Source organism: Panicum virgatum, chromosome 2K (genome assembly GCF_016808335.1).
Source record: "Panicum virgatum strain AP13 chromosome 2K, P.virgatum_v5, whole genome shotgun sequence".
Taxonomy (NCBI): Eukaryota; Viridiplantae; Streptophyta; class Magnoliopsida; order Poales; family Poaceae; genus Panicum; species Panicum virgatum.
The window spans coordinates 53,010,072-53,029,721 of NC_053137.1; the positions used below are offsets into that span (position 1 = coordinate 53,010,072).

Below are 19,650 nucleotides of genomic sequence, written 5' to 3' on the forward strand. Positions count from 1 at the left end.
CGGTCAGGTACGCGGCGGCCGCGCGCGCTGCGGCGCCCCTGTCGCGGCGGCCTAACCGTCGGTGGCCGCTCGTTGCGCCGTCGATCCGATCCCTGCAGCTGCAGCCATTGATGCCTCCGCGCAGCCGGCGCTCGCCAGCGGCATCGGCATGTGGGGCTGCCGGTGAGCTTGCGCCTGCCGTCTGCTAGCAAGATTTCACGTCGCCCACCTCGCGTCTCCGGTCGCGTGCCTATTCCTTGCTCGACAGCGATGGCTGCTGCAATGCCAACTGTACGAGCAGCGACTCCTCACTTCCTTTCACCTCGTCGGCGCGCCTAGGCTTGTGTTCAGCAGCTGGGACGCAGGCATCAGCTCAGCACCCAATCAGGCAATCGCCGAGCTGCTGCAAGCTTGCGCACTAGCTCGTGGATGAGCGTGTGGTGTACATCGCGTCCACATGGCGGCGGCAGTGTGCGGACCGCCCGTCCACTCCAAGCCTCTGTAAACCGTTGCCTGGTTAAAGCTGGTGCCTCTGACGACGTCGCAACGCCTCAATCATTTCCACGCGGCGAGCTGTCCTTTTGGGGCCCCGTCCGTCGCTGCACTTGTGCGATGGCGTACTGCTGCCATCGTACCGAACCAGTGGCCATGTTCCCGGTCGCTGCATTTCGGCACCAATGCCATGGGGTTCATGCCCGCCACTGTCATCTGCACAATTCATTTACATCAGTATAGATAGATTCGCCCGAATTTAGTAGGCTTGGTTTCTAGTAATTCAAATCGGGATGGGGTGGAAGTGAAAGAGACAGGTTCCTTAGAAAGAAAGAAAAAAGTGAAAAGAAACCCTCTGCACTCTGCAGCCTGCACCTTCTGAAACTATGGCTGTTCCTAGCATTCGTCCAAATTTTCCATTACTCTTCAATGGGTAGCAAGCAAAGCTCTTTGTATGCATGCGCCATTGATTCAGTCGATAGCGTTTGTTCATGAATAAACTGCAGAATTACTCCATGATGGGGATTGGAGATTTGGAGGATGTTCATACGAGTCTCTCGTTTGTCGAATGTGCCTGTATAGTTTAGGCCTGCTGAGATTGTGTCTCCCATCTCCTTCATTGCATAGACCTCGTTACGTACTTTGACTAAATATTTCTGCAACCCACCAATCAACACCTCACTGCAACTCTTGGGGGCTGGCTAATCGGCGCGCGCGCGCCAGGAGAGCTGCTGGCACACGGTTTCCGACAACAGCTGTTTTTTCTTTTTTTGGAAAGTTTGTTTCTCCACAGATTTCTATTTCTGTAAAATTATAATTTGTAAATATAATTTTTACGCACCACTTTTTACACAATTCATCATAACTTTTATGATACCCACAACTTTTACGCATAACTTTTTTCTAACAACTTGACAAATAAGTTTTTAGCACAACTTTTACGATACATACAAATTTAATGCGTCTATTTTTTTCAAATAACTTATATTGGATAATTTTTTAGCACAAATTGTATGAAGATGTTATGCGAAAGATTTCTCACACAACCTTTAATCACACAACTTATAAGTACAAATCCTCAATATAACTTTTAGTACAGTTTCTATATAAAAGTTGTCAAGATAAGAAAACTTCAGATAAAATAGAAGGTCAAAGGGAAACCTGGAAAAGAAAAGAAAAAGGTATGCTAAAAAACAGTAGCACTTGCTATTATGGAACCTAATAAAGGAATAGAAGTGAAATGAGAAAATAAATGAATGCCTGGGCTGTCAGATTGGTAGGTGCAGAGTACAGCATCTCCATCTGTGGCTGCTGCCGTGTGCGTGTCGCATTGCACGCTACGAAGGGCTTTAGCGCGCGACGTTGAATTGGATTCTCGGCTGTACCGTCGCGCGCCAGGAAGTGTTGTAGCGCGCGGGTGCCAAATTGGATTCGCGCAACTCTTGGCGTTCAACAACACGAGCTAGCCTCGTATGGAAGGGACACCAAAAACTGAACCTTGTCGTCCAACCATGTCTTCATAATCTGAAGAACATGCAATGTATCGTGCAAGTCTCTAATTTGTAAGGGGTGATGTATTAACGTATCCTGATTGAGGAATAAACTGAACAAATTTGGCTATTTTTCATCTGCCAGTAATTGCTACGTGGCACAGTTGCATTGGATGCAAAAATTCACCGGTACAGATACAAATTTCAGGCGAGTGTTCCCTCGTCACTCCCTCGGAAATTGCGGAGTCAGTTTATTTAGCAGCATCTCAAAACAGCAGATAATAGAAAGATGGAAAGATTGCACCACCTCACAGAAAACGGCCCAAAACTATACACCATCTGGCCCAACTAAAGGCCTGACCCAACCCAACCCAACCCAGTTCCACCCCAATGACCCTCACGGCCTCACCCACTCACCCCCCGTGCAAAACCCCTCCCAAGTAAATCCCCCGTCTCCATGCTCCGCCGCATCGCGGCCCTCCGGCCGCCGCCACCGCCGCGCGCGGCCGCTTCTGCCGGGGCGGGGGCGGCCACCTATTCCTCCAAGTCCACCTCCATCCCTCAGAAGCAGCAGCGCGTCCGCGACCACGCCTTCGACGGCATCATGGAGGTCCAGAAACGCGTCCGCCGCTTCCACGCACTCCACTCCCTCCTCCTCTACGCCGCCGCCCCGACCGCGGCCTCCCGCGGCGGCGGAGGCGGCGCCGTGTCCGTCCCCTTCACCCGCCTCGGCGCCCTCGCGCGCCGCCAGCTCCGCCTCGCGCCCCTCGACGCCGGCCGCTTCCTCCTGCGCCACGCGCACGCCTTCCACCTCTTCCTCCACCCCGTCCACCGCATGCTCCACGCCCGCCTCACCCCGCGCGCCGCCGCGGCGCTCCGCGCCGAGGCCGAAGCCGTCGCCGCCGCCCTCCCTTCCGCCTCCGTCATCCGCCTCCGCAAGCTCCTCCTCCTCGCGCCCCCGCGCCGCCGCCTCCGCCTCGAGCACATCCACCTCCTCCGCCGCGACCTCGGCCTCCCCGATGATTTCGCCGAATCCGTTATCCAGTCTAACCCCTCCCTCTTCCGCCTCACCCCCGACGGCTTCGTCGAGTTCCTGCCCTCCCCCACGGACCCGCCGGATCTCACCGTCGCCGCGGTCGAGCGCGCCCGGGAGCGCCACTACCGCGAGCACCGCGCACCCGGCTCAGGCGAGGAGGATGCGCGTTTTGCGTTCCCCATCCGCTTCCCGCCAGGGTTCAAGATCGGCAAGTACTTCCGGATTGCTGTCTGGAAATGGCAGCGCCTCCCCTACGCGTCACCCTACGCGGACGTCTCGGGACATGACCTGCGCTCACTTGAGGCTCAACGCCGCATGGAGAAGCGAGCGGTCGCTGCCGTCCATGAGCTGCTCTCGCTCACTGTCGAGAAGCGCACTACACTGGAGCGCCTTGCTTTGTTCCGGGAGGCACTCGGTGTGCCCAAGAAGATCAAGGAGTTCTTGCTCAAGTATCAGGGCATATTTTACATATCCACCAGGGGAAATCAGGGGAAGCTGCATACAGTGTTCCTCAGGGAGGCGTATTACAAGGGGGAGCTTGTTGAGCCAAATGAGATACACGAGGCAAGAAGGAAGTTGGAGGAACTGCTCATGATCAGCCCACAGAAGGCGAATTTGGACCGGATGTTCACCAGCATGGGTCGTGGATGGGATGAGCTTGGTGGTGGTCGCCGTGGTGGAGCTGAATTGAGGGACGAGTTTCTTGGGAATGGAGGTGGCCAGAAAAAGCATGCTGATACTGATGGTGCTGATAGTGGGGAGGACTCGAGTGTTGAATCACTCTACATTGATTGAGGAATAGAAACATATGGTGGCATTGGGCATCAACTTGGAAGGGAACAGTCACTGCTCCCATTTGGGGAAAGGTTAACTTCATGTATTGGTAACATCACTCAACATCTGATTGGAAATCTCCAAAAGGAGCAGAGTCTACGGTGAAAACTGATGGCACCTTCAACTGGGGGGAAGTGAAAACTCTATGTGCTATAATGGTTGGATGGCTCCTCCCCTTGCACTCCGTGTGAAGCATGTGAAGACAGATTTCAAGGGCAGGAGAACACCTTTCAGAACTCAGAGCTTATGCTTCTAAGCTTAATTGGTTAAGTGCTGTGAGTACTCTAGCACATGGAGTGGATCTCTTATCTTTGTTTGGCCCACTGAAAACCGGTGTACATTTAGAAATTAACATTAGCTATGTGACTGTTGCCTTGATTCTTCCTTGCACTATGTGTGCAAACAATACAATGTTGTGGGTAATAACACCAATAGGGATGTGCTTATCTGCATCCACTCATAAAGAGCAGAGTGAATAAACTGTTGGAAAGAGAAACTAACAGAGTATAGGTACTTGTTTATTCATTGAAGTAAAGGGCTAATGGCAATCTTTTATTTCAAAACTAAACTTTGTCATGCTACATTTACACTGATTGAATGATTGTTTTACATTACACATTTCCTGCAATTGTGTCTTTTGGAGGTGCAATGATTGGGCAATAAAAATTTGTCCATGTTGATTTTAATCTATCAGTAGTATACTAATATTAGCGTAAAAGAACACATGTAATGTTTTAGGGGTAACTGTTGGGTACATTTTTGCTTCCATATAGACCAATGACCTTATGTTTGGCCCTATGCCATAGTTCTGATGTAATCGGAGTTTGTAGATTGGGCCGGGAATTAGGTCAGTCCTTGGTCTGCACTTATGTACTTCCTTCGCTGAGGGTTGTTGCATTTGACTTGCAGTGTTTATCATCACCATTCAGTCGATTTGTGTGTTCAAAGCCCATTGGAATAGCTGTTTACTGAGCAAGTCTAACCTGATTGTGAGGTTCACTAGAAGAAAGGCCCAGCTCTTGGCTGCTAATAGTTCATCAGCTACATGATGTAAGTTAGTTCTTTTGCTTCATTATACTCTACTCAGTAAAAGGACGTTGCTATTATCTGCGATGCAACTGTAAATTGACTGATCAGCATCATCATGCTTGCTAAGTAGCTGACGGAAACCTGCTAAAGAAATGCTTTTATTGCACTCAGACACTCTGTGGCTGCACGCCAAACATACAAACCTACTCGGCTTCACTGATCCTTCAGGCATTGGTCCTATCCTGTATATCTACAGTCCCTTGATTATCAGCTGGGATTCTTTCACTTTCCTGTTAAAACTAAAGAAAAATAGAAAACCAACAGATGTTTTGATCTGAATGTCAGTGCAAAGCTTGTCGTTGATGCAATGAACCGAACTTTTCGTGACTGAAGGAACAATCCATAAACAGAGCAGAAGGCGACAATGAAACCTGAGTACAAACTGTACATGACTAGCCTATTCAGTTTGGAACAGAATGATGAAGGTTCTTGTAGCACTGCAGTTGGTTTTATTCAGGTCTGGTCAAGTGTTGGCTGTGAAGCCGGATGTCATGCTGATAGGTCATGGCCTCGTGGGTGGTCTGTATTGTCACTGTTGGGCCTCTGCCTCATACACTGAGCTGGTGCACATAGTCAATGGACGTGTCTAGTGTGCTTGTGTTACTCTGTAGTACTGTGGTAATATCATTTTAAAGGTCCAAACTGCAGCACAAAAACAAAACCTTAGGGGGCCAGTAGCTGACATATGATGTCACGTACAGTTATCATGCCTCAGTTTTTCTGGAAAATATAATGTGCCATCAAGATGCTGTGATTTCAAAAAATTGTTACTCTGGTCACTGGCCTGAAGGTGTGATTTCCAAAATGTTGTTTTTTGGATTTTTTTAAGCACGGATCACAAGCTTCGTTTGCAATGATTGTTTTACTGATTCATTCAATAATACTTGAATACTAATAATTGGACCGAATTTCGTTGTATTTAGACCTAAACTAACTTGCCACTTGATATTGTCAGGTCTTGGGCAAATAGCAATAATAATCTTGGTATGGTTTGTCAGAATATGGGTCTCATTTGATGGAACTTGGTTCTGCTTGTTTGCTCTCAAGCTATGCCCCCCTGAAAACCTGTCTGCCTGCTACTACATTTAGATGCTTGCGGATAATGGTCAATTTCCCGTTTGATTTATTTTTGGGAGCAGTAGGGTTATTGTCTTGTTCATCTATCAGGCTCAAACTTCGTTTTAATAAGCGAAACTGCAGAAGATTGAAATGCATAGAACGGCCCACGTTGTGCATGATCCAGATGACACATCAAGGTCACTTTCCTTTTCTTTTGTCTCTTTTCTTTTTGAAGAATTGCATCAAGGTTGCTTCCCCCCCCCCCCCCCCCATCTAATTGTATTAATAATTTGCATTCCTATCAACATCATTGCGTTGTTTTCAGTTTTGGACATCTCTTTTGCCCTTTAGTTTTCCTCGTTCCATTATTACCCCTTATGTCGGAATGTTCGAACATACCTTTACTTTTCTGCACCAATTATGCAGTGTCTTGTTATAGTGTCTCGCGCATAGCTATTCACATTTCCCGAATGATCGGCACAAAGAAATGTGCCGTGTGTTCTGCACGATAACCATCAGATGTGGAGGTTCATATATGTTTCCTATACTAGCTGGATTCTTTTGGGCTATGTTGGAGTTAAGAGCTGATGGACATTGCAGGCAGGCTTGTTTGGTGTGGTTTAGAGTAACTGCCGTCGCTGTTGAGCCTCCACAATTGGTGGCTTGGATTGATCCCCGGCTAGCGTGGCACAAGCCTACCCATCATTTGAGGTGATTCAATGGCATTAGGTGCATCGCCGGATCTCTACTCCGCTGAGTGCTGTGGTTCAACAACCTTGAGTCGCTTGGTTGATATTCTCCGTGGAATGAAAACGAATATGTGATCACTCGCAGGCTCTGATAGGGAGGGATAAGGAAGCTGACGCGGATGCCCCGTACCCCGTACAGTTTGCTCTGAGGTCAAGGAGGCCATGGTCGGAGGATCTCGAGCTCCAGAAATTTTTAAACAGCAAACCAGTGGTAAGAAAGAGTTGAACGTCAGAGGGTTTCTGGTTCTGCTTTCAGAAGTTAGCGTGTTGATGGTCTGTATGTAATAAAAAAAACAATGCACCTGTCCTGCAGGACTTTGGTGTTACCAGCGGCAATCAAATCTGATGTAACTTGTGCTGAATCTTCTTGCTCGTCTGTGAAGAAATGGAACTCGGAACAAGCTGCTGGTCCATAGCTCCATGACTTTTCCCAACCGGTCGGCCGTCCCAGGCAGTGAGTGAGTAATCCTCGTGCACTGCCCACGGCCGTCGGATCGAGCAGTCTGCTGCGGTGGCACTCCATCGGATTCCAGCCAGGCGTCCGAGTAGCGTCTTGGGCTATTGCAACTGGTCAAGGCAGCATTTGTAATTGCATTTGGTACCGCTGATGCTGCGCGCGGTCCCGGTGCAGCGGGCACGCCGGCTTGTTGATGTTTGGCTTAGTGGATGAACCCCTGCAGCTGGTCTGCTGCCGTGGGCGTGCACCGGAGTGGAGCTCGCGAAGCTCCTGTGCATGGATCTAGCTAATGGCGATTTGTGTAGGAAAGCTTGGAACTATACTGTTTGCCCTCGGGAACTGAAATACGTGGATGGATACCTCCAGTTATGAAATGCTAAAATGGTGTACTGGCTTACAATGAACAACGTAGGGTGCTCTTCCAGAAGGATCACAAACGATGAAAAGATAGGCTGGTTGGGAACAGTGCTCTCAGTGACAACGTAGGGTGCTCTCCACAAGGATCACAGGCGATGAAAAGATGAGACTGGTTGGGAACAGACCCACGTGATCTCCAGTGTGTGATGATCTTACGGACGAGCACGTCGACGACGTTTGGTATGGATATTAGGATTTGTCTACACGCACGTGGACGTGTTACACGAAACTAGTGTTTACCACCGGTACGCCAATGATGAGACGCCGAACAGGAGCGGCGAACTGTTTCCCCTTCAAGTGTCTATACGGTCTCTGAGCCCGCCTGTGTGAAGGTGGAACGCAGCAGCCAGCCAGCGCCCAGCCGAGCAGCCCGGCATGATCTTGTGCCGGGCAAGTCAGCCCCGTGATCGCGACGGGTCGGTATAACTGTCAGCGTCTCTCCTTTTTCTCCCCTTTTCTACTTGACTGCACCGGTAGCTTTCTGCCTTTCTCTGCCAACCTTTTTGTTCTCACCTTTTTTTTTCACCTTATCAAAGAAAAAAAAACTTCTAGTTCCGGCTCCGCGAGGTGCAGATCCAGCATGTGAAAGATTTGACGAAACTGCTGCTGACAGTGGCCGGCCTGCCGTCAAACCGCCACTGGGGCACCGGGCCCCCGGCGCTGGCCTTGCGTTGATCTTGCTGTTGCGGGCTACAGCGACGGCTACAGCAACCCCGAAGGTAAACTTTACGCGGTCACAGCTCGTGAGCAGTGATCCCTGAGAGAGAGAGAGAGAGAGAGAGAGAGAGAGAGAGAGAGAGAGAGAGAGAGAGAGAGAGAGAGAGAGAGAGACGGAAGGCGGTGCATGAGCACGACTGCACAATGCAATCGAGTTCTTTACCTCTGCAATGTGAACAAGTTTCCAGATCAGTCAGGCACCTCCTCCGCTGCAACGCAGCGTACTTGGGGGGTGGAGGTCTGGAGGAGGACTTCCCGTGCCCGCGCGGCAAGTGGCAGCGGGGGCGTGGCGCCGCCGCGCGCGTACGCCGACTCGGGCGCTCGGGCGGGCGAGCGAGCGAGCGGCCAGCCGTCCGTGCCGCGCCGGACTGCCGGTCCCGGCGCCCGTACCGCGGCTCCCCCGGAGGCGATCAGGTCAAGCCGCTCCATGCCAGCATCCAGGCCAGGCCACCACCAACGCCCCGCCGTACCTCCCGCCACGTCCGGGAGGTGGCGGCAGGTCGCAGCTAGCACATGCCACGTCCTCTCCTTCTCAGAAAGTTCGCGCAGTTTAAAGCAGCGAACCAGGCAGGCAAGATCGCCCATCGGCAGTTCGCCACCATCGTGTGCACGTACAGCTAGCTGCCGGGGCGCACGGGGCGCGTTCGTGCGTGGAGAAATTCGGGTCCGTGCAGGGCGCAGCTGCTCCCGATTTTCGAACTCTTTTTTATTTTTTCGGGTGCGGGCAGCAGGTTTGCGAATTAAGTAACCCGCGGTGCCAGAAAAGTGACACTGGTTTGGGTGCAAGCGCTGCTGCGGCGTGTACAAATAGTCAAATATCTTGAAAGAAAAGCAGGGATATGCTCGTATGTTAAGGCCCCGTTTAGTTCCCAAAAATTTTCACCCAAAAATTTTCACCTTCCCTTTGAACACATATATGAAGTACTAAATGTAATTAAATAACAAAACTAATTACACAGTTTTGATGTACACGACGAGACGAATCTTTTAAACCTAATTAGGGCATAATTAGTCATAAGTACTACAGTAACCCACATGTGCTAATGATGCGGTCAAATGCCTCAAAAGATTCGTCTTGCGGTTTCCAAGTGAGTTCTGAAATTAGTTTTTTAATTAGTGTTCGAAAAGCCCTCCCGACATCTGGTCAAACATTGATGGAACACCCAAAATTTTTGTTTTTGGGAACTAAACGCCCCCTAAATAGTGAAGTCATCCACTGACACATTAACATCCATGCACTGATATGAATACGGGGATGTGGACATGCATACTCCGTATACAACAGATGCATAGCCACAACTTTTGGAAGCAAGGAATGAAGGACGTACTGACAAAGGAGTGGCGGCCGTATGTATCAGGAAGACAGGAAGTGCCAAATTTTTCGGCGTTGTCGTCTACGGAAGACACCAAGCAGGGGAAAAGTATCCAAGATGGCACAAGCGTGCTGCACATATCCATATGCTGTTATCATCTACTCTCCAGCTAGTACTATCCACCATGTGCTCAAAAATGATCTACTCAAGAACAGTTTCACCACAAGAGAATGGGGGCATTTTACAGCATGCGTATACCAACTCAAACTAATTTAATTAACAAACATTTTTGCAAAGTAAACAGACACAAGCCACCCCGGGGATACGATAAATCTCAGTGTCACCTCATTTCTATGTGATTCCCCATACTGGAGAACTAGTAGAAGAAGAAAGAAACTCTTCACAAATTGGTTAAAATAAACAAGCTGCTAGATACATATAGAAGTCCTAGGGGGGATCTTTGAACTTCATTTGCCAGAGACTTAAGTCAATACCCGAACCACCACATGAGCCTATCAAGCCTGAGCAAACAGTAAAAAACATGTCTGCTCAAGAGATTGATGAACCCTAGCGCACGGTTCGTTCTTGACTTAATCCCTGTGTAACTCACCTCATATATATATTGCTCTGCGCAATAATACTTGTACTCCACACTCTGTAATTTATTTTTCCTTTCATCTTTCACCGCCTCTCAAGCACCACTGCTAGTTCCTCGCCATTCTGCGGCGACGCGCTCGGCACAGCCATTTCTAGCTGCCACCATGGCCTCAAGCTAAGCATTTGATACGGCATCCGGCTCCGGCTCCGGCTCCGGACCTTTTGCGAGGGCTGCCGGTGGCCGGAATCCATGTCAAATGTCAGCTAGGGCGTGGCCTGGAGGGCGGACTTGATCTTTTGGATGGTGCAGGTGAGCAGGTTGCTGACGGTGTCCACCGACTCCACGGTGAGCTTCGCGGTGGGCAGGTTGTTCACCAGGATCTGGAACGCCACGGTGACCAGGGACCCGGCGGCTGTGGCGGATTGGCCGCCCGGCGAGCCCTGGGCGGCGTCCGACGGCTGGCTGTGGCCGTCCGGGAGGATGGCGAAGCCAGAAGGGAGGAGGGAGACGTACGCGGAGTCGCCGCCGTTCATGACCACGTGCATGGACTGCACGTCCACCGGCGCGTACACCACCAGCGAGCCGGAGGAGTCAGTGCAAGTCTCTTGCAAGATCAGCATGTTGTTCTGGTTGCCACTTGTTGCCTGCAATGCAACGTCACAGTATATATTTAGTAAAAGGCTGTCTTGAAATTCATCAAATCTAAAGCATCAGTCAACATCTTAACTACAACGAAATTAAAAGGGCGTACCCAGTGCCGTAGGCTTCCCGCACTGTGCGGGGTCTGGGGAAGGGTTGTTTTTAAGCCCCAAGCCTTACCCACACAAATGTGCAGAGGCTGGGACTCGAACCCGGGACCTTCCGGTTACAGACGGTAGGCTCTACCGCTGCACCAGGCCCGCCCTTCTTAACTACAACAAAATTGTGCAAATAAAATTTTTACGATGAATTGTTTTGAGCACTTCCATTTGTTAGCAACGCCATTGTAGACTTGGAAGATAAATAGCAATATGGACATATGGTTACCGCAACTGCAGTAAAACTGACACCAATTTGGGTAAAAAAAAATCTAAGGAGCCAGTGTTGGAAGGACCTCTTTGGGTAAGAGTAACTGTCTTAAAAGAATCACAGAGTGCACAGATTGGCCGAGATGCGCCTCAAAAGAGAAAGGAGATGGGGGAAATCCAGAAAAAGTTCAGAGGGTGGATAAAAGGCACGACACTCGACAGGCTTTCGTGAGCCAGGACAAGGGGTCAAGGGCCGCAGCTATGCATGCTTCCAAACCCGCGGAAAAGCTAGGAGAGGAGCTTGCTCTCACAAATGTCAACCCTGCCCCAGTTTCTGGTAATCTGCCAGTTTTTAACCTTTTCCGGTTTGTCCTCTTGTTTATGTTGCCATATCCCTTGCCCCACGCAAATATGCAATGCATGCATATACCCACAAATCCAGCGCCATGGCACTGTACTAGGTGCTCGGAAGCTGTTGCATTGCAACACATGGCACAGAGAAAATCTAAAGGATAATTCACTAATCACAATGGTAAAAACAGTAGTAAAAGAATGGTGGTGCAAAGCAGGAATGAGTGAAGCGGGAGAGAAGCAGCAACTTACATTCGGGCGGAGGATGGAGACGGCGTTGCCGTGGTGCTGGCCCTTGGCGATGTGGTCCATCTCCTGCATGGCCTCGCCGTTGGCGAGGATGTCCCACTCCCCGCGGCGCTGCTCGTCGCGGAGGTAGTCGAACACGCGCTGCGGGGGCGTGGACGGCAGCCGGACGGAGGTGGTGGCGCTCAGCACCACGCCGGGGGCCTCCCCGGGCGCGCCCACGCTCTGCCGCGCCATCATGCGCGCCTTCTCCTCGCCCTCGCCCGCGGCGCCGGCCCCTCCGCCGCCCTCGCCGCCGCGCCACTCGTCGAGGCGCCGCCACTTCAGCGCCGCCGACGCGCACACGCCCGCGCAGAAGTTGTCCGTCATCCGCTGCGCCAGCTTCAGCATGCTCCTCCGCCCCACCGGCGTTATGGCTGCACCATCCATTTTCATTATTCACAGCTGTCAATCTCATTGACGGAACAAATGACGAAGGAATGAATGATCCGTGAGCTGCTCACCGGCGTGGTCGCGGGAGGGGAGGGAGTTGGAGCAGAGGATGGCGAGGTACTGGCACTGGCGCTGGAGCGAGGCGAGCCAGCGGCGCGCGCCAAGGGCCTGGCCGGAGCGGAGCAGCGGCCGGTAGAGCTGGTGCACCGCCGCCTCGTCGTACTCCGCGTGAACCACCCACGTGACCTGGCGGCAGGGTACGAAGGCAGCGTTACGTTATATTAGCACGGGGCCGATCCCCACACGATGCGTGCCGTCACGTACGGCCGCCGCTCCCTTTCCTTCCCCGCTGGCCACGGCCGCACTTGCCGCCGCGACAGGGCAGTAATGGCGGTGGGCAGGTGAGGCGGGGGGCCGCGCGATCGAACGCGAGGTAAAGGACGCGCAGGAAATGGCCGCGACGAGATCGACCGGACGCAATACGCCATGGCGCAAGCGGACAAGCAGCTGCGCGCTCGGCCGCTCGCTCATCGCCGTCGTCATGGGACAGCACGAGAGCGTGGGCGTCAGGGATTCAGGCCGGGTTCTGAAGAAACCCAGTTAATAAGTTGAGCGCCGCAAAAAAAAAAAACCTATCTAAGGCTATGTAACAGTACCAGCAGAACCACCTCAGTAGCAGCGGCGGCGCAGGGGAAGATCTGTTAACGCACAGGAAACAAACAAGATGTACAGCGGCCAAGGCCCAAGGATTGGCTGCTCATGGGTCATGAGACTAGGCTTGGATTTTTGTATTCGCAGGTCGCGTTCGTGCAAGCACAAGCTCGCCACTCGCCACTGACGATCGAACGTCGTGATAGAGTACAGTATACTACCCTAAAAAATTGGATCTAGCTAGGCGGCCGGCGCGGGCATTTCGCCGCACGTACGGCGCGAGGATACCTAGATGGATACGGTAGCAGAAGCATCGAAAGCGTTTCAAAATCAGGCAAGAAAATAACGTGACGCCGAGGCGCGGCCAGGCCTGTCCTGGACGCGCGCGCTACAGGTCAAGCTCGCCGCGCCTGCGCGTCCGATCGACGGCACGGGAACCAACTTATCTCATGACGCACGCACACGTCTCGGCCCGCGCGCCCCTCCCCGGCTACGGGAGCATTGACCTTCGCTGCGCGCACTGCAACCTGGTTGCCCGGTTGGTGCGCCAGCAGTGGCAGGCGCCGCGCGGCCGGCCTGGGATTCACTCGCCGCGCCCGCCGCACGTACGCGCACGCGTCGGGGCCGAGCATAAAATACTGGGCCGCGCCGCGCCCTAAATGCGCGCGTTACTCGAGTACTGTAGCCACCACATGCCGCTGCGCCGTGCGGATTTAAGGCGGCCGGACGGTGGTGGGGGCGCGACCAGCCGCGCCGGCCACCGGCAACGACGGCCGGGCGAGGACGTACGTATACGTACCTTGGAGTAGCCGTTGTTCATGTCTTGCACGACGCAGCCGGAGGGGAGGAGGCGGCAGCCCATGTAGCCGGCGGCGCCGCCGCCGTTGAGCGGGTGGTGGTGTGGGTCGCCGCCGGGGCGGAGGACGGCGTCCACCGAGACGTCGACCACGGCCCACAGCCCCTCCGCGTGCTGCTTGCAGAACCGCAGGAACACCACCTCCCGGATCGGCACCAGCGGCGACAGCACCTGCAGCTCCGTGTGCATCTGCATTCCACACCACGGCGCTTCGTCAACGTCATCATCTACGCACAAAGACATGGCCCGGCCGGCGTGCAAGAGGATGGCGCAATGCCGATGCGTGACGGGACTCACCAGCTGGATTGACCCGCTGCGCGTGCCGCCCATGCCGCTCGAGATGATGTCCGTCGTGCTCGCCCTCGCCACGATGCACGGGAACATCTCCGACCACCGGGCCTGCACACGAAAACACGCACGCAGGCGTCGTCGCGTCATCGCCTCGTGAGACACGTACGGTACTACGAGAATTACACGGCCGGGGCATGGGTGCCATACGTACCGCGTCCATGAGGCTGTCGACGAGGTCCACGCTGCTGGTGATGGCGACGCCGGCCTCGCGGGTGGCCTCGGCGACGTACCCGGCGGGGCTCGGCCCGAGCACCCTGGCGAAGGCGCGCCGGTACTCGTCCAAGTTGAGCGTCTCGAGGCCGCCGCCGTCGGGGCTGGGGAGCCAGAGCGGCTCGTCCATCTGCGCCACTTTCATGAGCTCCTCCATCGCGGCGAGCCCGAGCTCCAGGAGGACACCGCGGTCCACGCCGTCGGCCGCGCCGTGCAAGGCGCCGCCGTCGAGGGCGCTAATGCCCGCGGGCAGGCGCATGCCCGCCGACCCCACGGGGCCGGCCAGGCCGCCGCCCATTAAGTCGGGGAGCCCGGGCGGCAGCGCCGAACCGCCCAGCGGGCCGAGGCCGAAGCCGTTGCTGCCGACGGCGAGCTCGAGGCCGGAGCACCCCGGCAGGGACGACGCCATCGGGCTGCCGGAGGAGATCGGGCGGCCGAGGAACTTGCCGGCGAGCGCGCAGACGCGGTCGAGCTCGTCCTTGAGGCGCGCGTTCTCTATGCGCAGGTGCTGCTCCTCCAGCGACACCTCCCCGAGCACGGCCGCGCCGCCGCAGTTGGCGCAGATGGGGTTGCGCATCGCCTCCCGGATCGTCATGTTCTCCGCCCGCAGCTTGTCGTTCTCCTGCCTCAGCAGCGCGTTCTCGTGCCGCTCGATCTGCGTCTGCTCGCCGCGGCGATGCAAGGGGCAAGGGCACACAAAATTGTCGTCAGATACGCAGTAGTAGCTCGATAGACACACACCTGCCGTGTCCATGGATTGACTGGCTGATCTGTGCGTGCGTGCTCCGAACCTTCATCTGCGTGCGCCGGTTCTGGAACCAGAACTTGACCTGGCGGCTCTCCAGGTTGAGCCGCTTGCTGAGCTCCATCCTTTGCTTCTCGTCGGGGTGGGGGCACTCCTTGAACACACTGCATTATATGCGTGTTAGGTCTAAAAAGCTCATCAGGCAAAAAAAAAAAACTCTTCTATATGCTGTTGTTTTGAGATGCTAAGGCGGCGACACGACATACGCTTCGAGCTCTTGGATTTGCTGCGGGGTGTGGCGGTGGTATCGCTTCTTCTTCTTGCGCTGGTTGCTGTTGTCCGGGTCGAGCTCGTCGCCGGAGGCGCCGTCCACGTTGTCGCTGCCGGAGCGGCTGTCGTTCTCGTCCTCCCGGCCGCGGCCCAGCTGGTCGCCCTCGCCGGCGCTCCCGCTCCCGCTGCCTCCCATCATCAGGCCCATTCGGCTCATGTCGCCCAGCTGCCCGCCGTCCATGTTTGTTTGCTACAACAACAACAAAAGAAAACAAAGTCAGGTCAGGTAGGCTGGCATATAGATGAGAGGAACACAAGAAAGAAATCAGAAACCCCGCAGCGCATGGCTGAGTAGTGGTGGGGTTTGTCTACCAGGCCGAGGGAGAGGCCGGGGGCGCCGAATCCGCCGGGCTTCGGGAGGGGCGGCGCGGGGATAAGGCGGCCGTGGTTGTGCATGCCCGCGCCGCCTCCGCCTCCTCCTCCTCCTCCTCCTCCTCCGCCAGCGTCGTAGGAGAAGACGCCGGAGCCGGCGGCGCCATCGAACATGCCACCGAAGCTCATCAAGAGGCGCGCGGCGGGCTGGAAACACTAGCAGCAGGAAAAGAAAAGACTCTCTCCCCCCTCTCCACTCCTGGCAGCGATCCCTGACGCCCGCGATCCTACCAACCCCCCCGGCGGATCTCCTCAGATCCCAAGGAATTATTAAGGTTTTATGGGGCGAGAGGGCGAGGCGGCAACGGCATGCATTAAAATAGCCGGAGCGCGGCCTCGCTGCCGGGGACGGCCTGGCTGGAGCAGAAATGGAAGGGAATCATGGGGGGACGACGGGCATGGAAAGAAAGGAACCCCCAGCTGGGCGCAAAGGGAACCGCCGAAATAGGCGAGCGTCTCGCCCCGGCCGAGCGAACAACTCGACGCGAAACTCCGCCGCCGCCGTCGCAACGGCGGCGATGGCGACCCCGGCCGGCCCTATGGTAAATCCGAACCCCGCACGCACGGCGGCCGGGGAGAAGCGAGCTTGGACGAAGAGGAGGGCTAGCGGGCGGGGGAGTGGGAGTGGGAACGGGCGGAAGAGGAACGAGAGGGAGAGGAGAGGACTCCGGAGTCTGGCCGCGGCTATGGCTGTGCGAGGGAGACGGGGCTAGATAAAGCGGGGACGTGGAGCGAGTCCAGGAGCCGCGCGGGGGCAGATAAAAGAGACGAGACGCCGCCGTGGTGCGCCGCGGAAGAGCAGCGAGCCGCAGCGTAAACCAGGCGCGAGGCCACGGTTCCGGGGGACCAGCCGGAGGAAACGAACAAGGCCCACCGGGGGGGAGGGTGCACGGAAACCAAGTGGGGCTGGCTGACCCGCACACGGAGGCGAGCGCGAGAGTCAAATGGGCCCCCGGTGTAAGCGCAGGCCGCGCGGCGCGGCCGGGTCTGTGTTACCTTGGCACGGCCATACCACACGGATCCGGCGGCGATGGCCAGGCAGCAGACGAGACGAAACGATTGCTCTCGAGGCCGAGGGGAAGGGGGACCGGCCGCGCGCCGACGTGGGATGTCCCGATTGGATGGACGCCGAGTACAACAGCGACCAATTTTTATGCTTCGAGAGAGGCGGAGACGGGTGGCGATGAGAAGAAAGAAGAAAGAAAAAAAAAAGAGAGGAAGACTGAGTTGCTGTCAGCCGCGCTGTAGGGCGAGGAGGGGGCGCAAAAATGCCGTGGAAAAAAGCGGGTGGCACGGCGGGAGCAGGGAGGAGGAGGGGAGTCCGGCTGTCCGGCAGGCCAGAAAGGAGGGGGGAGTGGGAGGGCGAACGTGACGGGGACTTGTCACGGGCGGAGCCCGGGCTGCTGGCCTCGCCCGGCCCGGCCGGCCATTCAATCGGGCGCGGCCGGGGTGCCGTACGGGGTGGATGGGTCCTCCTCCGGGCGCGCGGCGCGGGGAAATGCCCAGCGTGTCCCCGCCGGACGGAGTAAATGAGGGGCGGCGCTGGCGGGGCGGGGCGGGGGTTTTTCCGGTGCGACGGCGAGACAGCAGGCTGGTTCGTTCGTTGGGTTAGCTCGCGTCGCGAGCGAGACGGGGGGCCGGCCGCTGGGGCTCGGCTGGCACGGCGAGGTGGGGAGTAAATGCCGCGCCCGAGCGGAGCGGCGCGGCGGGCGAGAGGGGTACGGTGCGACGGACACACGGCCGCCCGCCCCCCGTCCGAGCACCCGCGCGCCCAACCACCGGACGGTCGAATGGTGTACTGGGAGGCGGTGGCAGTGGCACGGCACCGCGTGGGCGCCGCGGGCACGGGCGTGGTGGAGCCGAGGAGGCACGGCAGGGCATAGAGACGCGCGGGCTGCCTGCCTACGCCGCTCTGCTGTCACGCTAGCCACTGTTGCGGCGGGGCGGCGTATGCTTTGCCTCGCGGCGCACGACATGCGGGGCGCCCCCAGTCGTGCTGCTCCATGACAATCTTGGGGCTGTAAATGAACAGATTTGAAGAGATGACAAAAATCCAGGGAGAGATCCAGTCATGGCACACTATGCATGCGCCGTTACTAATGAACAACATTGATTAGGGATGTGGTATTTCCAGCTGTATACACTAGCACTAATCACTACCGGGTCTCATCATAAAAACCGCCACGTGTTCGGGTAGTACTCCGACACCGTTATATGGAAATGCGTTTATTCCATACCGTTTTTTTCCGATCGGCTTGACGTTGCGGCGCCAGTGTCAAACCGTCAATGCTGGCCTAATCAAGCCACCACGCACGCCTCTGGTCTCTGGATGGATACGCCGCCATGGCCGTTTTCAGCGTTCCGATCCTTTTTTTTTTCTTCCAAGGCTTGGGAGGAGTCCTGCCCTTGACATGTTAAGCAACCGTTTGATGATGATTGATGCCCATAATGCCTAGACTAGCTGTTCTATCCTGTTTTGGTTGTGGCATTTTGACGTTCTTGCTTTGGATACCATTGCAAACTTTCCTCTCTGGTGTTTGTGTGGCTCCTCTCTGCCCTTTCCGCGATGCGAGCTTCATCACTTTTCTCTACTGGTTGATGTTGGACGATTATCATTGGTTCAGCCTAGACAGCATGATGGAATCGGATGCTCAACTTACAGAGGTTCATGTTAGGGTTGAATTCAGACCTAACCTGCGTGGCACGCTGTATGCCGTACGCCGGTCTCTGAACTCCTTGAAGAGGTGGAGCAGCCCGAAATAGTGAGCCCAAGTTCAGAGGTCAGACGACGAGTCTCGGATGCTGACGGATAGCCCAGTAATGGCTTCGACAAGAACCCTTGCACTGCCAACATCTACTCCAGCATTGAGTGGCACTGATGCCGCATTCATGCATTTTTCTCTGCGTACTCTTCCAGGAAATTCATTATTTCTCATTCAGTTGGATATGGACAAAGCCCGAGTTATATCGTGCCCCTTGGAGGACTTTCATCATAAACTCTGAAAAGAATGCATGGCTCTTCAGACGTCCAAGCCACTTGCTCTTCAAGGAATCAAATCGATGGCTGGACCTGGACGAACATGCATGCGTGTTTGACTAGGTATGGGCGGGCAGGGCTGCTACTCCTACGGCAAGTTCTCCATCTGTACGAGACGGCTGCGTATACGAGCAAGGACAACGAAGCGAGGAGTATGTATATATATACTCCGAGTCCGATCGGAGCTCCATTGCACCTCACTCTTCAACACCTCTGGAGTCTGGAATGCCATGATGCTCCATTGCTCCTCCGATCCACTGGATAGGGTTTTCATGGAGCTGTCCGTCTGCGTCGTCGTTGGCGGTGTGCGTTTCCGCGTCGTCGTTTGGGACGAGACCTTTGCCTGACGCTGCTGAAAACAAGACCTGTGCATGCGCGGTGTATTCATAGCGTAGCTGATCACCGATCAGGCTGGTTGCAGCGGCAGCGGCGGCAGCGGCGGCAGCAGCAGCAGCCACCATGAATGTGCGCTTTCGACTGCCACAGGAAAGCCGCGGCAGCCACCTTGATTGCATGTCTTGGGGTGCGGGAACCCATTTAAAAGCGCCTACCGAGACGGAGCAAAAGCGCGCAGTTCGTTGCGGTCAGTGCTCAGCAGCAGGCCAGGGTATCGCCATCAAGAAGACATCAAAGAGGATGTGAGGAATTGAGGACTCGCCTCCTCCGTTCGTTCAGAAAAAGATGATGACTGAACACTAGGTGGATTGCTTGCATTGGTCACGCCGTCAGACTTACTACTCTGGAACCTGAACTCTCCCAGTCTCCCGTATTCGAACGAGCTTGTTGGCCCGGTTATCCACTGACTCCAGTGATCTAGTACTAGTACTACTGA

General features: G+C 55.1%; 2 protein-coding genes across 5 annotated transcripts; one reads left to right on the forward strand and one right to left on the reverse strand.

Moving 5' to 3' along the window:
- The first annotated feature begins 2,393 nt into the window (after positions 1-2,393).
- LOC120684822 (protein ROOT PRIMORDIUM DEFECTIVE 1-like) lies at positions 2,394-7,141 on the forward strand. Of its 4 annotated transcripts, none has more exons than XM_039966691.1 (5): positions 2,394-4,106; positions 4,741-4,881; positions 5,876-6,176; positions 6,814-6,939; positions 7,042-7,141. In XM_039966691.1, exon 1 carries the CDS (start codon positions 2,419-2,421, stop codon positions 3,790-3,792), a length of 1,374 nt encoding a protein of 457 aa, XP_039822625.1. In that variant the 5' UTR covers positions 2,394-2,418; the 3' UTR covers positions 3,793-4,106; positions 4,741-4,881; positions 5,876-6,176; positions 6,814-6,939; positions 7,042-7,141. The 4 variants fall into 4 exon arrangements, with proteins under 4 accessions (XP_039822625.1, XP_039822631.1, XP_039822639.1 ...); XM_039966697.1 differs by having other exon boundaries at positions 6,088-6,176; XM_039966705.1 differs by lacking the exon at positions 5,876-6,176.
- A 2,722-nt stretch (positions 7,142-9,863) lies between these two features.
- LOC120684850 (homeobox-leucine zipper protein ROC6-like) lies at positions 9,864-16,530 on the reverse strand. The gene is made up of 9 exons (XM_039966718.1): positions 15,722-16,530; positions 15,346-15,599; positions 15,126-15,243; positions 14,276-14,995; positions 14,071-14,172; positions 13,717-13,962; positions 12,338-12,512; positions 11,841-12,250; positions 9,864-10,874 (listed from the first exon to the last, which is right to left on the reverse strand). Exons 1-9 carry the CDS (start codon positions 15,908-15,910, stop codon positions 10,494-10,496), a joined length of 2,595 nt encoding a protein of 864 aa, XP_039822652.1. The 5' UTR covers positions 15,911-16,530; the 3' UTR covers positions 9,864-10,493.
- Between the last annotated feature and the right edge of the window lie 3,120 nt (positions 16,531-19,650).